At 39.7% G+C, this 17573-nt stretch overlaps 1 protein-coding gene across 1 annotated transcript; it reads left to right on the top strand.

The window, feature by feature from the left end:
• The first annotated feature begins 17 nt into the window (after positions 1-17).
• CCDC47 (coiled-coil domain containing 47) lies at positions 18-17525 on the top strand. The gene is made up of 13 exons (XM_057716190.1): positions 18-210; positions 4370-4638; positions 5106-5213; positions 5717-5891; positions 7308-7429; positions 7816-7881; positions 10040-10141; positions 10335-10445; positions 11171-11256; positions 12568-12626; positions 13142-13251; positions 13482-13649; positions 16982-17525. The coding sequence occupies exons 2-13, from the start codon at positions 4375-4377 to the stop codon at positions 17060-17062; spliced, it is 1452 nt and encodes a 483-aa protein (XP_057572173.1). The 5' UTR covers positions 18-210; positions 4370-4374; the 3' UTR covers positions 17063-17525.
• The last annotated feature ends 48 nt before the right edge of the window (positions 17526-17573 follow it).

A 17573-nucleotide genomic window follows, 5' to 3' on the forward strand; every position in this document is an offset into this window, starting at 1 on the left:
GGATGGGCCGCACGCAGTCTACGTAACGGCAGGCGGAGGCTACGTGAAGAGTGGCGCGGCGTGACTGAGCTACCTGGTCCGGCTGTGTCCGAGAGGCGTCTGGGGCAGTGACATCGCGGTGACCCGGCAGGCGGTGGCCGGGCGGAGGGGCAGGCGGGGCAGAGGCGGCTGCCGCACAAGCGCTGGGCCGGGTTCTAGGCCCCGATACAGGTAGGGAGCGGGCGGTGATGCGCTAGACGGTGGGGCAGGGCCGGGCCGGGCCGAGCCGGGCCGGGCCGAGCCGAGCCGAGCAGAGCCGAGCAGAGCCGTGAGGCTGAGATGCGTGGCCTAGCCAGGTCCCTTTTCCCACCCCAGCCCCTACGTCCAGCCTTTGGTGACATGCCGCGTTCCCCGCGCCTTTTCGCCTTTCCCGACTTTCTTAAAAACAAACCGAACTTTGTCCACCCCGAGGCCCATTTTCTGTTGGGAGTTCTTTTCGGGGGAGGAGTAACTTTAACCGTTTTGGGGAACTTCCAGAACTGTGAGCAAATGCTACCCTGCAGGGCAAAGTTAGAGCAAGCCCGCAGCAGGCTTGCTGCGTGCAGCAGGCGGAATGGAGCATAGAATTGTTTCTCTTTGCTGGGGAAAGACTAGACCGGGCAGGTTTCACAGAAGCAGCAAGCTCTGTGGTCAGTCTTCTCTGGAGGTTTCTACCCTAAGACATGTTTTTACCGAATGTGTGTAAGGAGACAGGGGAATGTCTCCATGATCTCCAGAAGCCTCAGGGTCTGGCCGTTGTCAGAAAGGCCTACTCTGAAATTCCAGCAAGGAATGATTCCCGCACTTATGTTTTTTAAGTTCGGGTCCAATCACTGAGACTGCCGGGTGAGCTAGCAGGAGAGATCAAACCAGACTTGTTAGCGGCGGTGTGCCCTGCCCCCGGAGTCTCAGGACTGCCTCTCGGACAGGGAGTTGTACGTTTGAGAAATGAGTTGACAGGTGCAGCAGAGAGACTTCTGAGAGGGAAGGCCAAGGCACAGATGGCTTGCATAATTTTATCCTCAATACCCTTAAAGGGGCTCTATTACAGTGCTGAGTTATCTTAGAAGTGCTTCTGTGGCGTAAACATTCTAAGTGGAAATTCAGTTTGAAATGATCAGACTTTTTGGCAGGGAGTTAATCCAGTTGACTGTGCCAATGTTAACGTTTATTTGCTTCTATGTGAAAAAGTTAAAAACTGAGATCTGAAAGGAAAACACTAAAAATGAAGTATTTTTACGTCTTAAAGGGCGTTCATAAGGTGCAGTGGAAGGAAGTAATGGGAACTGCTATTTATTGTGTACCTTCTATGTGCCAAGCACATATCTCCTCTAGTGCAGCCCTATGAGGCAAGTAGTGAATGCTTACCCCTTTTTTGTATGTGGGGAACAGGGATTTAAGTAATTAGCTCAAGATCATGTGGCTGGCAAATGGTAGAGCTCATGTTTTAAACCAAACCTAACTCACACCAACGTATGTGCTCCTTTCCATATTTCTTCCACTCTTGACTATGAAGCTGAGGGTGTTTGGAGACACATCACAAGCCTCTTTGAGGTTGTTGTCAAGAGGGCAGCTACGTTTTTGCCGTAAAATGTCACCCGGTGCTAACTTCAAAGATCAGATATTGGAAAGAATATAATATTGGCCTATCCTAGGTGGCATTTCTCAAATCATTTGCTCCTTTCAAAATTTATGAACTTTGTCCAATTTTAAGAATATTTCTTGAGCAGCCATGAGTTGCAAAGTATTGGGCAATAGCGTTTGATATTGAACCAATTTCCTTTATGAATTTATGGTGTTGTAAATGTGAGATATAGAATATTCACTATGCCAGAGCACCTTGAGAGATTAGTACAATACATAATCCCTTTTGCCACCCAGTCACTCTGTTAGTACTCAGCTCCATGCATCCTGGCTTTCATACTCATCACTTCTTTGCAGTTGCCAATAATGATTTCCTTATTAACAGTTGGAGATTTTTTGTCCGTATCTTACTTGAACTTTGTGCAGCAATTGAAACCAAGCTCTGTTTCCTTCTTGGAAATATACTCTTCCTTTGACTTCTGTGATACCACTTTGACCAAAGTCTCTTTTTCTCTAACCATTCCTTAGTTTCCCATTCCAGTTCTCCCTATTATGCCCACCTCTTAGCTGTAATGATTTATTTCAAGACTTTTTGATGTGTTTTGTTTTGTTTACCTAACTCAATACTCCCTGGGGATCTCCTCCATTCTCACACCATCTCTATTTCCAGCTTAGGCACGTATCCTGAACTCCAGGCTTCTATTTCAAACTGCTTCCTTTTCTCCCTTTGTAGAATAGGTTATAATATCTTTTAGGTATTATATTGTGAAATAGGTATTGTGAAATGTAGGTATTGTGAAAATTAAGAGATAAATGTTAATCATCTAACATACTGCTTGAAAACACTTCAACCTTTTCAACAGGCACTAAATTTAATTTATTGCCTTCCCCCAATTTTTTCTCTCATTTATTGTTTTTTATCTCAGGGTTGACTTTGTCCAGCTGTTAATCAAGCCAGAACTTGGAACCACCCCAGATCTTCTTCTCCCACATTCCTTATATTCAATCACTTTACGCTGACAAATATAATTCTTAATACCTGTCAAGTTTGTTTTCCTTTTCATTCCCAAACCACTGCCAGGTGTCGTGTTTTCTCGCCTAATTATTTCAGCCACTTCCTGTTTTTCCCACCTCAGGTGCCCTTCTCTAATTCACCCTCTGTATGAGCTGTCAGAGTTATTAAATTGCAAATCTGATTGTGTCATTCTCTTACTTAAATCCTTTAGTTGATTCTAATTATCCAAACTTCTTAATGCGATATTTGAGTAACGATCATCATAATCTGGCCCGTGCTGGCCTCTTTAGCCTCAATTTCTCCCATTTAAGTCTACAAACCCAATGCTCTTTCATACCAAACTCCTAAAATGTGCTGTTTCAGGCCTCTATACTATAGCTCTTCCTCAGTCTGCAGTGCCTCTTCTTGAGTGCAGGAACTATCATTTTTTTCTTTTTAAAGAACATTTTATTACAAGAACATCATGGAAAATTAGAGAAGTATTCAATATAAAGAAAAAGGCAAAATGCCCATAATCCTGTCATACGTAATAACTACTATTTAGATGTAGATGTATGAATGACCTGCTAAACCTTTTTGTTTATGTATTTGCTTCTAAAACAACTTGAGTTCTAACTTGATTCATAACAATTTTTAATAATCAAAAAGTAAGTTTGTTTTTCGTATGCGTGCATGGTTTAACCAGTTTCAGATTTTCCCTATCATGCTGTAACACAGATCCCTGAAGCTAGATTCTCTTGGCATAGTATCTGACATGGTATGCTCAGTGAGGGTACATCTGATTTGATATGGTAGGATCATTTTGTGAAAAGCAGTGAAAGCCAGAGGAGTTTTTATATTATTCTGCAGGTAATTGGTTAACCATCATTGGTTATTGAATCCTTTTGTGAGAGAAGTCATGTTTTAGAAGGATAAGGGTGGTTTTTAGGGAGAAGTAGGGAGTAGGGAGAGAGTTGAGACAGGGAGGCCATTTAGGAAAATACTGTAGTTCTTGAGTAGGTGGTGTTAGCAAAAATTGCTACTTTAAGTAAGTAACAAAATCCCTGCTGCTGGCTTATGTTGGAGAAGCTGCCTGAGAAGTGGTTCATAGCAGGGATTCTGGAAGCAAAGCTGGCATCAGACCATAGTTCTCTGTCACTTGGTGGCTGTATTACTTAGCATTTCTGTACCTCATTTTCCTTATCTATGAAATGGGGATGTTGGTAAAGCTGCTTTCTTCAGAGGGTTGCTTTGAGGATGAAATCAGTTGCTTTTTGTAAAGCCCTTTTCAGTGCCTGGCACCTTGTGTCTGATGCATTTGCTTCGATGACAGTGATGATATGCACACAAAGCTGCTCTAAGAATGAATAGCTTTTCTGTTCATGTATTATTTTTATTACAACTAACAGATACATAGTTGCAGCTCAGTCTTCTTTCATTATTTCTTTTTCCAGTTTCTATATAAAGCTTTTTATAGGCATTCAAAAAATGCTTACTGAATACACAGTGTAAATGGAGACCAACCTAAAGAAGTTAAATGACTTGTCCAAGATTTTACAGATAACTAGTGAGAGTCCACACTAGAACCCAGGCCTCTTGAACCTCACCTTATTATTCTTTATAGAATGGAATCTGAAATGAATAGTATTAAATAAAAGTGGGAGAGCCTTAGAATTATTTTTTAACTATTTATAAAATGCGATGGCTCTGCGTAGAATGGCAGTCCATTTAGGGTTTTGGTTTCTGTTTTGTTTTTTTTGACTCACTTTTAAGGTGCCATGAAAGCCTTCCATGCTTTCTTTGTTGGGCTTTTGATATTTGGGCATGTCTGTGAAGCCAAGGTTGATGATTTCGAGGAGGAGGAAGACATTGCCGAGTACGACGACAACGACTTTGCTGAGTTTGAGGACGCTGCTGGAGACCCTGCCACTGGCTCTCCCCAGCGAGTGATAACTGCTGAAGACAGCGACGACGAGGCGACTGTGGAGTTGGAAGGGCAGGATGAAAACCAAGAAGGAGATTTCGAAGATGCAGATACCCAGGTAAAGGTTCTTTTTTGTTGATTTCTTGGGAAATTGGAAGGATGGGACAATGTGTAACTAGCACTCTTCCCAGACATTAAAAGTAAGGCCCAGGCCTAGGAAGACTTTTACTCCCTGGTAGGTTCATTTCAATTCAGTAGGTGGAGCTCTTCTAAATGTTCGTGGTATGTTCTCGCCTTTCATATTTCACAGAGAATGAATTGTATTCTTCTCCCCTGTGGAAAGCCTGGATGGGGGAAGAAGAGGGTGGATGTGTATTGGTGTGTGGGTGGGTGGGAAAGTACCATTTAGAACTCAGGGTTCAAAGGCAGGGAGAGTCATGGTTTAAAATATGTAACATCTGTTTGTTCCGTGCTTGCTACTTTCCTGTCCTGTTCTCCTCTACAAATGTTGCCTATAAAAATGAAATAAAATTGCTGGTGACATTAGCCGGGGGGGACGGGACAGATTGTGCCTCATTTTTGCAGGAGGGGGATGCCGAGAGTGAACCGTACGATGACGAAGAATTTGAAGGTTATGAAGACAAAGCGGATACCTCTTCCAGCAGAAACAGAGACCCAATAACAATTGTTGATGTAGGTACACAGATTTTGAATTCCAAACTAACCAACAAAATATCTTGCTGTCATTAATCTCAGAGATATAATTATTGACATGTAGCTGGTGTTGATGTAATCATGGGAGCCGTGAAAGTTTGACATCAGTTCTTCTGATAACACTGTACACGTAGAGAAGCAACCCCTGTGTTTTTACTTTCACCCTCCTAGTTTTATTTACCACGGAATGAAGGGGAGAGACATTGGGTTTATTGGGGCCGGGGGGCACTCAGAATCAAGACGAATACAGAGGGCTTTCCAGCTTTTCCTCCCATTTGATTACCCTCATATTAAAGAATCTTTTACAGACATGACCTAGAAAACTGAAATGGGTGTATTTTTCAAAGTATAACCCTATTCGGTGACAGTTATCTGAGGTATCCACTTCTGTTTATGGGTTTTCTCCTTCTCCTTCATCCCGTGAGTTAGACTTCCTCCTTCAGCCTCCGCCAACAGTAAACAGAATGATTGTTGTTGTTTAGGTTCCTGCACATCTCCAGAACAGTTGGGAGAGTTATTATCTAGAGATTTTGATGGTGACCGGTCTGCTTGCCTACATCATGAATTATATCATCGGGAAGAATAAAAACAGTCGCCTTGCTCAGGCCTGGTTTAACACTCATAGGGAGCTTTTGGAGAGCAACTTTACCTTAGTAGGTAAGTTAGGCTAATACACGTCTGGCCATCTGCTTGAAAACCACCTGGTAAGAACTGCTTATTCCCCTCAGTGTCAGCATCTAACTATTTTCATGGACTGCTGAAGAGGATGCTTTTTTTCCCCCTCTCTCAAGGATCCCTTTTTTGTTAGGTTTTGCATCCTGAATAAATTGCATTCATGAAATAATTTTCTCATCTTTCATTAATCATCATTTGCTGTGCAGCTTCAGATAGAATGAGACAATCACTGTTATCAAAACAAGTCGATAAAAATCTAGCCAAAAGAATTTTGACATTTTAGGTAGCTTGATAAATGCTTTCAATTCAGTTCATCTTTTAGAAATTAGAAGTCCTTCAGAATTCCTTCAGGTTTTAGGCACTTTGGTGTCAGATCCACTGCAGAGGTGTACACTGAAGTACCTTAGAGGAAGCTCTGTCATTGTGTTGTGTAGGAGGTAAGTAGGCTCACCCACTATCACCTGTATTTGGCTTTGAACACTTTGTCTCCCTTTGATATCAAGCAAGTATCCATCGCCTCTGCTCTTTAGCAGAACTGTGTACTATGTTGTGCTTGGTACTTTGCATACATTGTTTCTCATTTAATCTTTTGACCAATATTGTCTGTTGGATATAGTTTCTATGTTCCTAAGGAGGGAACTGAAGTCCAGAAGTGTTAAAACTTGTCTAAGCTATTCAATATTAGAACCTAATCCACCTGCTTCCAAAGTCCGTGCTGTCCACCATACCATACTATCTCAGTACTTTTTGACCTGGAAACTAGGAAAAAAATAAGCAGTCTTTAATGCCTTCTACTTCCTTTGGTGTGTTTTTATGAGGTGTATCAGAGTCTGCTCTGCCTTGTAAGATCGAACACATCTTTTCGTACACTTAATGAATTAAATGAAGAGAGGAAATGATTGGAATTTGAGCTTTTTCTGGCTCTAAAATACAACTCTTAATACCACTGTTATCATTTTGCTGCAGGAAAAGCAAACTTGGATAAAGTTAAAGGAAACACAGTGAGGGAGTGTTGAATAGTTAGTATTAATGGTATTTTTTATTCATTGCATTTGTGTTTTTTGTTTTGTTTTTTAATTTTGGCAGAGACATTTAATCTGACTTTGCTTCATTTTGTACATACTCTTGAGATATTTATATCTGAAGTTGAATGTCATTAACTGACAAGGACACACAAGCAATGCTGGAGTCCATAATTTTTTAATGGCAACAATAAAGCATTTCAAAAGTAAAAGGAATAATGCCTGTCTGTTGTAATCTATATCTGAAGGAGAGTTCTATAAGATACCTAAGTATTGCTAACCTAAAGTTACTGTCATTTTGGGGTCAGAGAAGAAGAGTGTGTGGTGATTAGGCCCCAGCACTTACAGTGAATCATGTCAGTGGTTTTACTCCTAGGGGACGATGGAACTAACAAAGAAGCCACCAGCACAGGAAAGCTGAACCAGGAGAATGAGCACATTTACAACCTGTGGTGTTCTGGTCGAGTGTGCTGTGAGGGGATGCTTATCCAGCTGAGGGTAAGTAGGGAATTTTTGGTAAGGTGAATATCTTCCTTTCATTTTGTCCAGCATAATCCCAAATCCTGTAAGTCCAGTGTCTCATTTTTTTCATGTTTGACTTAAAATGAGATCTAAAAATCAGTTTTGGGGAATTCCCTGGCAGTCCAGTGGTTAAGACCACACTTCCACTGCAGGAGGCCCGGGTTCAATCCCTGGTCAGGGAACTAAGATCCCACAAGCCACATGCCATAGCCAAATAAATAAATAAATAAATAAAAATCAGCTTTTTACTAACTGGCAGGTGTAGAGTATATTTGATGAAGCATTTGGTTCCCCCTCCAATGTCTTTTCTTTATAGCAAATAGAAATTGCAATTGTTCTCTTGGGGTTTTTTTGTTTTTTAGTTCCTCAAGAGACAGGACTTACTGAATGTTCTGGCCCGGATGATGAGGCCAGTGAGTGATCAAGTGGTAAGTATTCTTCCTGCTGGTTTTCTCTGTGCAGATTGAATTCTTAACTTCTTAAAGCTTGTTCCATTTCTGCCTGGATTACATTTGGACTTTCTGACAACTTCTGTCCCTTGCCACAAAAATGGAACCTTTTCTGTTTAGACAGATCATCTTCCACTCAGTGTGAAACTGGGGATGGTGGTGGAGGTGTGAGGAGACATATGTGCTTTTTGTGGGGAAGGAGGTAATACTCTGTTACCAGGTAGATCAACAGAGTCAATCTGGATGATGGAGGGAAAAACAGTTGTCACAGACTGCTTGCCATCTCATCTAACTTGGCTCTTTGTGTGTGTTTTTAATCTTTGGCAGTAAGCTGGGTTTCTTTTTAAATATTTTTTGCCTCAAGTAATACATTTTGGTCTGAATGAGGTCATAACACAATCTGGAGACCTTATTGTTTGGTATACTTTCTTCCCTTTGTTAAATAAACATGTTAATCTGAAAATTGTGTCCTTCATCAGAAATGCCACATTCCCCCTCCCTTCATTCTTCCAATAAATAATTGTGCTGACTCCCACTGCTACAAGAAACAAAAATACATGAGACAGTCTTTTATATAAGCTAGTAGAACAAGAAATGTATGCATATATATCAAAATACAAAGTAGTAGTTGGTTCATAAGTGTTGTATTGGTAATATAATTAGGTATTTTTTATTGGATTGAAACTCAGTTGTTATTTTAAAGGTCTCATTTTTAGTTGCAAACCTGTTTCTTTTAATTTTTCTAATATGACCACTGATGATGTAACCCATTAACTTTTAGAGCCTCATCAGTTAAAACTCAAAGAAGGAAGTTTTGCTACATCTTCAGCCATCTTTTTGTAGAAATTATTCTTTAGAGTGTTGTGTTAATCATTTTCAGTTCTTTCCTGAGGTAATCTTCTCCTTTCCTCTGATCCAGCCAGCCTTTTACCTTTTTTGTTGTTTTTTGTTTTTCCCTGCAATGACAGACAGCCTCAGCAAACATACGGTTCTTTATATTTGTAAGCCTTTTTGTGTGGGTTCTGCTTATGGTGTTATTTTGTGTAGTTTCCCCTCAATGATAAAAGAGCAGAAAACCTTTTCTTTAGCAGGTGCCATCTTGCTAGATCTTTGCTGTATTTCCCTATTTTAACATTTCCCTTCTTCCACACATATACTGATCGTTTTTGACCCAAACTTTTAAAGATATAGTTAATAAGACAAATAGGGCCAGCATAGCAGACTCTTTAGGCTTATAACTTTCTCTCTTTGGCCCAAGGTAGAGTATTAAAAACTGTTTAACCTGCCTCTGGGGCGTTTTCAACAGCAACAACCTCTGATTCTCCAGATACCAGCTGGGTGTCCAACAATTCAATTCAATTCTGATATTATCTACCTGGAGTTAGCGCCAGATCCAACAAGTTAAAGGTCTCAGTCCCACAAGATTGCCCGCACTTCAGATGCCAGTTGCAGGTCCCAGGCCACCATACTTCTGACTGCACAGCCATAAATCTAGAGTTCCCACAGCCCTCCCCTCAGATTCAGTAATTTGCTAGAATAGCTCACAGAACTCAGGAAAACACCTTACTTACATTTACCAGTTTATGGTAAAGGATGCAATTCAGGAACAGCCAAATGGAAGAGAGGCATGGGGGTGGGGTGGTGCACAGAGCTTTCATGCCTTGAGTTTGGACCCCTCTTCTCAAGGTCATTTAGGCTGTTGGCAGAATTCAGAACTCATTCGCTGTGGTTGTAGGTTCCCATTTTCCTGCTAGTTGTCTCTGGGAACCACTGTTAGCTCCTAGAGGCCATTCTCAAGTCCTTGCCATGTGCTGTGCACTAACCACCCCCCACCCCATTGCCCTTTCACACTTTTGACTTTTTCTTCAGGTAGGGCCCAGTCCCTTTTGAGGACTTACTGGATTGGGTCAGTCCACCCAGGGTAGTGTCCCTTTTGATTAACTCAGAGTCAGCTGTAGGGGCCATCTGCTATGTAACATGGCATAATCGTGGGAGTGATGATAACGTCGCATTCACAAGTCCTGCTCACATTCAAGGGGGGGATGTCTCCACCAGCAGGCAGGAATCTTGGGGCTGTCTTAGAAATCTGCCTATCACAGAACCTAACAGGTGAGTTTTGTTGATTTTTTTTTTTAAGCAAATAAAAGTAACCATGAATGATGAAGACATGGATACCTACGTGTTTGCTGTTGGTACTCGGAAAGCCTTGGTGCGGCTACAGAAAGAGATGCAGGATCTGGTATGTCAGGTTCTTTTAACTCAATATGTAGAAACTGTGCCTCTGTTACATAAACGTTCAACTTCAGAGCATAAGATAATTATATCACTTGAACAATTGTATCACTTGAAATAGGTCAGTACATATTCTCTTGAGAAAAGTCCTTGTGCGTAATAAAATACCATGTCTTACTTTCAACTGCATCTTCCTCTAGAGTGAGTTTTGTAGTGACAAACCTAAGTCGGGAGCGAAGTATGGACTGCCTGACTCCTTGGCCATCCTGTCAGAGATGGGAGAAGTCACAGAGGGAATGATGGACACAAAGGTAAATACAATAGAAGACATACATTTGCAAACTTTGGCCGTTTACTGGGCAGTCTCCCTGAAAGTTACACTGTATAAATTCTTCATTTTGTTTTCCTGTCCCACACACCCATTAAAATAAGTTCTTTAAACAGATTCACTTGTCAAAAAGACAACTTTATTAGTCACGAAGTTCTCTCTAAATCAAGAACAAATTGTCCCTAGGATTGCTAATGGCCTTCATGTTTTTTGAAAAAGGACTGCTACTTTAATCCTTACCACCATGTCATTTAGTACCTTTTTTAAAGTTTCAGTTAGTATAGAAGACGGGTATATAGAGAGCTGTTTTTTCCCTGTTGGTTGTGTATGGTTACAGCACATTTTAGTATCATAAAAATATAGGATAGCTCAAAGACAGTTCTAAATGTAAGTTGTGGGTGATGTGGTTGTGAAGAATTCCTGAAGTTATTTTAGATTTTATGTTCATGCTTTCATCTGTATTGTGAATATTATTTTGAGATACATTTTCAGTTGTTCAGTAGGAAGAATTTTGATCGTTGGTGTGACTAAAAAAAGGTACTAGTTTCATTGTAGAGAGAGTCCTTATTTAAATTTAATTTTTTTAAAGCTTCAGCTCTCATGACATTGTGCAGAAGGAAGGAGGATTAAAGAGTGAGTATCTTTATGAAAAAAGGGAAGTGCATCAAACCTACTTTTAAGAAAGTAATTTTCTTTTCTTTATTTCAGATGGTTCACTTTCTTACACACTATGCTGACAAGATTGAATCTGTTCATTTTTCAGACCAGTTCTCTGGTCCAAAAATTATGCAAGAGTACGTATGAAATAAAAATATTGAAATCAGTTTTCTTCACTAGCTTTGTGTATTGAACCACCTGCAAGGTGCTTCTGCAATTTCCCTTCCCAAATGAGTGAGGGAAGTTGGTGACAGCATCCAAGTTTTCCTTTGCCTTGACTGCATGCATTGTGAAGGTAATTGAGAACCTCTGGGAGACACTCCAATAAGCCTCCCCAGTTTGCATGTGTCACTGCATGTGCCCATCACCCACTCAGTGCGGTAAATGAGTCTTACAGAATGGCTACTACTAAGAAAATGCAGTTGGTCACCTCTGTCCTTTGTAGTCTAGCATTGTTGTTTTTTTTCTTTTTTAATTTATGATGTGAATCTGTCTGTGATGTTTGACTTGTGTTTGATCGACTGCAGATGTATGCACTTTCTAACTCATGGCCTTTTCTGGCTTCCTTCTTCGGTTGGGTGATTATATTCTTTCTATTATATTATCAGAAACCCTTAATGCCCGTAAATTTCTGGCTTTATAGTAATATTGTTTGAATGTACACATTCAGGGTTTGGATTTGCTGTGTGATTTCACATCTTGTCTCAAGAGAGCATCTTTAAGTTTACCCTTGTTGTAGAATTGGTTCTGACCTAAATTTTTGGCTAAGGACTGTGGAGTTGAGTATGGTTAAAAGCCAATTTGGATTTTAGTTTTGTGTCAAAATCACTAAGGTAATCAAAATCACTTATGCCTCTAGATAGTGTTGCCTCATCCTTGCCTTGCTGAACTCAGTAATAACACTGGGGAAAGCATCACATTGGGGTATTCGTGGGGCATTTTATATGTGGGGGGAGGTGTGGGGGGTTGAAAGTCGAAGATTACAAGAGGATTCTTTGGTGAGTCAGAACTACATTATATGCTATAGGAGATTACTTCTGAATTTATTCTGAGCCTGACTCAAAAATAAGATCATTATACGAAGATAGATTAGGAGTTGGAAATAAAAGTCCATCAAAATAAACAGATTATTTAAAATATGGGCCTCATACTTAAATAGAGGCTCATTTCTGGCTCCCCAGGTGAGATGGAATATATCCTGCCTGGAGAGGATATCACTGGAGGTGTTCAAGGATAGAATAAAGATCACTTGGGAGTGCATCCATCAGATAGACGAGTGGACCAGAGCTCCTTTGGGCTCTGAGAGTGTATTTGACTTGGGGATGCCACGCCAAATACTGTGCTGATTATTTGCAGGTATCTGTTCATCTAAGTGAATTGAGTGACTTATGTGCATGGAAAGTATCTCTCTCTATGCTTTTTCTAAATAGCCTTTTCTGTTATGACAGGGAAGGTCAGCCTTTAAAGCTACCTGACACTAAGAGGACACTGTTGTTTACATTTAATGGTAAGTGTTCTGTGTCCTGAGTTCTTTGTTTTCTGTAAGATGATCTTAAGGAGAGTATTGTTTCTTTCTAAATAATAGCTATAAAAATCTACATTAAAACTAACCCCAGGGACTTCCCTGGCAGTCCAGTAGTTAAGACTTCGCCTTCCAATGCAGGGGGTGCAGGTTTGATCCCTGGTTGGGGAACTAAGATCCCACATGCCTCTAAGCCAAAAAACCCAAAACGTATAACAGATGCACTATTGTAACAAATTCAGTAAAGACTTTAAAAAAAAATTGCCCATATCACAAAAATCTTTAAAAACAAAAAACAACTAACCCCCTGCCGGCTCATTGGTTTTTGGGTTTCTTCAGTAAGAGATCCTTTTATATATTTTAATTTCTATTTTCTGCTGCATTTTAGCTGCCTAAGAAACTTGGAGAAATGAGCCTATTAATACAAAAAGAAAAAAAAATTAATACCAGCAGTGTGAATGCTGCCATTAACTCAATAGGAAAATGGTTTTGTTTTCCAGTGCCTGGCTCAGGTAACACCTACCCAAAGGATATGGAGGCTTTACTACCCCTGATGAACATGGTGATTTATTCTATTGACAAAGCCAAAAAGTTCCGACTCAACAGAGAAGTAAGACCTGCAGCCTTTATTATAAGTTGGAGCCTTTTGTTGTTCCCCACCCCCACCGCCGGGGCGGGGCGGGGGGGGGGGGGTCAGCTTTTATTTCAGTGATTTTCTCTTTGCTAGTTGACTTAAAAAGTGCTAAATGGGAGTGGTTTTATGAAAGAATACTAAATGGGATTTGGTTTCTGTTGGATTGAAATGGATTTCATATGAATTGCATTGTTTCCTGGGGAAAGGGCAAACAAAAAGCAGACAAGAACCGAGCTAGGGTGGAGGAGAACTTCTTGAAGCTGACGCATGTGCAAAGACAGGAAGCCGCCCAGTCTCGGCGTGAGGAGAAGAAAAGAGCAGAGAAGGAGCGAATCATGAATGAGGAAGATCCTGAGAAACAGCGCAGGCTGGAGGTATGACAGACTTCTTAATGCTGGGGTGAACCTCAGATTTTTAAGGATGCCTATTTGCACCATATTGGCTGTTAAGGTAATTCTGTGTAGCAATGTACATAGGCTAAAAGCTTAGCGTTTTCTCAGCACTAACTAACAGTATAGTTAGGTGATAGCAGTGTAAGAAAAGAATAAACAATCTTTCCTGTTCAAACCGTGTTAGACTCAGTGTCAGTCATGGAGAATGATGTGAATTATACCGCTCCCCCAGCGCAGGCCCTTTCTGTAAGTTCTGCTATCAGCTTTCAAGCCAAACACTTACTGAGGTAGAAGGAAATTTGGAATTTTCACAGAAGACAGCACATGTGCCCTATGGTCCGAATAAGCTTGTTTTATAAAATATTGATTTTGATTATAGATTTAGAGAATTCTGATATTTTTTTGTTTGTATTTTGTTTTCTATTTTGTACATAACTAGACTCTTAAACTCAAGAGCTTTTTAGGCTGCCGTGTGTTATGTTTCAAACGTCAGCAAGTTCTCATGTTTTATTAAGTAAGATCCCATAGTCCAGCTCTGAAATTTTAAACCTTGTAAATACTGGTCAAAAAAGAGGAGAACAAAGTTATGGGAAGTGTGAATTTTAATGAGAATGACCTCAAGGATTGAAGAAAATTCTTAGAAGTGGAGGAGGCAGGCTGCCAAGAAAAAGTGAGCCCCTGGGTGGCACTTGAGTTGCTGGCAGAGCTATTCCTCTCATCTTATCCTTTCTCATCATTTGTTGACTGGATTTGGTTTGGTTTAGTTGATGGGTATTTTTCCCCTGAAGATAGAGCTCTGTGTTTATGTAGTCTTCTTTATAAATATAAAAGGCTTTTTAATGGATTCACAGGCAGAATCTATATGGACTCATTAATAGGTATGCTTTTCATTTTTTCTATGCAAAAAAAGTTCTCCAATTATTTCTAGGATTTGAAACTACCATAAATTTAAGGAAAAGAGGGGTCCAGGACTTAGGTCAGATTGTAAGTTGCTTGTGGGTGTAAACCATGTATTTTTTAGAACCACCACTGTGTAGTATCTTGTGAAAAGATCCAGTAAATTAAATGAGAAAGAAGCCAACAAAACAAAACCTATAGTGACTTTCTGGCTTGAATGGCTCATTTATACAAATGATCTGGACCTTCCTGCCACTTCTGGTAGAGCTTTGTTTTATTTTGTTACATATTTAATTTGAAAAGTATAGAGAAATATATACACAGATATTAAAATTAACCTTAATTCTGCCATGTGAAAACAATATATCATAATCCTTCAGACAGCTCCCATCCCTAAAGTAACCACTATTAACACTATTTAGTTCCTCAACTGTGTATGTTCAGTGTACATAATCCTTTTCTTAATGTAGATCATCTTATAAACTTTTTATATTAAAAATATAGCAGCCTCTCGAGAAAGTGTCTTTCCATATTTGTGCTTTTTTATTTCCTGAGAAAAACAATCCTAGGAGAGAAAAAGAGAAAGAGATTGGCTGCCAATAAGAAGTTGTACCAATTTATACTTTTACCAGTTTGTGATATGACAGTTCCTCTTTACTTATGTCTTTATGAAGACTAACAAGTTTTTGAATGTGTGACTGATAGTGGGGAAGTGGTGTCTCACTTGTTTTGGCGTTTTTGAATTATTGAAGTTGAACATTTTTCACATATTTATGGACATTAACATAAACATGTTTCTTAAATATGTTAATGTAAACAGATTTCTTCCCTTAACCACTATACTGTATTCTGTGTGATGGTAGTTTTACACGTGTATAGTATGTAATATGGTAAGGGATGGATAGCACTGGGGAGAGAATGAGTGTGATGGAGGTAAGGGTTCGGACAATGGGAGAGGGACCTTGGGACAGCCTTTTGACCGTGGTATGTAGCTGTCCCAGAGAGTGCAGCCTCTGACAGACATTCTGTTGCTGTTTGCTTGCTACTGAGCAAAGAGGCAAGAGGCAGCCCTGCCACAGGAGGTGGCTTCATTCCTGCCTTTGTGAACCCAGACTCAGAGTGCATTTTTCCATAGAAGTGGTGTTAACAATGATGGCTCAGTTCTTCCAAATAGTTATACACTAGCACAGCTTTGGATAGATACTCATTCAGGCTTACCCTGCTGTATAGATGGATAGTGGATAGTTTTTTGTTATCAAGTGTGAGAACCTGACACAGTCAGTAGTTCCCAAACCAACAATTTACAAATCACCCTTTGAAACATAATTTGTTATATATGGAGAACTGTGTTCCTCTGTTTTCCCTCTTCCATATTTTCTCAGTCCTATACCAGTGGAGGAGTATGTTTCTCAGACCATTTCTGCCTTAAACCCTTAAAAAAACTAGGTTTGAGATTGCAGCTGAAGTAAGCTTTAATCAGATGTGACTACTAATAACTAAGCGGGAAGTCAAACCTTATCTTGGCCTCTAAGGCTTCCCTCGGTACAGGTAATAATAACCAGTGACTTTTTTAAGATTTATTTTATTATTTATTTATTTATTTTGGCTGCATTGGGTCTTCGTTGCTAAACATGGGCTTTCTCTAGTTGCAGAGAGCAGGGGCTGTTCTTCATTGCAGTGCGTGGGCTTCCCGTTGCGGTGGCTTCTCTTGTTATGGAGCACGGGCTCTAGGCATGCAGGCTTCAGTAGTTGCAGCACGCAGGCTCAGTAGTTGTGGCTCATGGGCTTAGTTGCTCTGCAACATGTGGCATCTTCCCGGACCAGGGCTCAAACCCATGTCCCCTGCATTGGCAGGCAGATTCTTAACCACTGCACCACCAGGGAAGCTGAACCAGTGACTTTTGCTACCAAAACAACGTGTTTGAAACTTTCTCCTTTTACACAGCCTTCTAATTCCTATATAAAAATATGATAAAAAGTCCCAGTTGAACATGATGAATTGAAAAGTGTCGTGCTTGGGCATAAAGTTTATGCTAATAAGAAGAGATTTACAGTTAATCACCTTATCAAACAAGATCTTAAGGTTTTCTGAGGTGAAATACAAATCCTTGGCAGATACATATGTTATGATGAAAGTTGGGCTAGTGTTTCCTGTGTTTAGGAAAAATCAGACCAGAATAACAAAATCTGCTTAAGTGTAGTGTTTAATTTCTCTCTAACTTGAGATTTTAGTTACCTTTACTTCATTTCCAGTTGATTTTCATTAACCAACATACATAGTAGCAATTCTTATAACTATCTTCTGGAATGTTATTTGTGGTGCTAGCCTAAATAGTATAGGCAGTATTCTAGTTTTGACTTTTTTTTTTTTTAAACAAGTACATAAATCTTAGTTTGGATTCCTTCTTTGTCTCTAGGAAGCTGCCTTGAGGCGTGAGCAAAAGAAATTGGAGAAGAAGCAAATGAAAATGAAACAGATCAAAGTGAAAGCCATGTAAAGTCATCCCAGAGATCTGAGTCCTGGTGCCACCTGTAAGCTCTGAATTCACAGGAAACAAAAAATACAAGTTCATTTCTCATCTTAAAGTTTCCCAGTGACTGAGAAATCCTTATTTCATCATCTGTTCTGTTTTTGGTTTGGGGTTTTACAAAGGTTATAGATACATTGGAAGGACTCTGTTTCAGTAATTTTCTTCCAGATAAATTATTTTGATTATTTTATAAAAGGAATGATTGATATATGAAATCTGTGTAGTTTTAAAACATTTTAAAAAATTATAACATGAATCATTAGTACTTTTAGTGCTTGATATTTGAAGAAATATGAAATTTATAGATATATAATTAGATTGTTGCTTTTTGTTTAAACTGGGCAGTTGAAATGGGCTATGAAGACTGACTCTAAACCAAGATTCCACAAATAACTATTGGAATTGCACAATAAACATTGCTTGGTGTTCTCTTCTGTGTCTACATTAAACTCATAAAAAATAAAATTTAGAACGCTAT

The sequence above is a fragment of the Hippopotamus amphibius genome, chromosome 17, assembly GCF_030028045.1.
Source record: "Hippopotamus amphibius kiboko isolate mHipAmp2 chromosome 17, mHipAmp2.hap2, whole genome shotgun sequence".
Lineage (NCBI taxonomy): Eukaryota > Metazoa > Chordata > Mammalia > Artiodactyla > Hippopotamidae > Hippopotamus > Hippopotamus amphibius.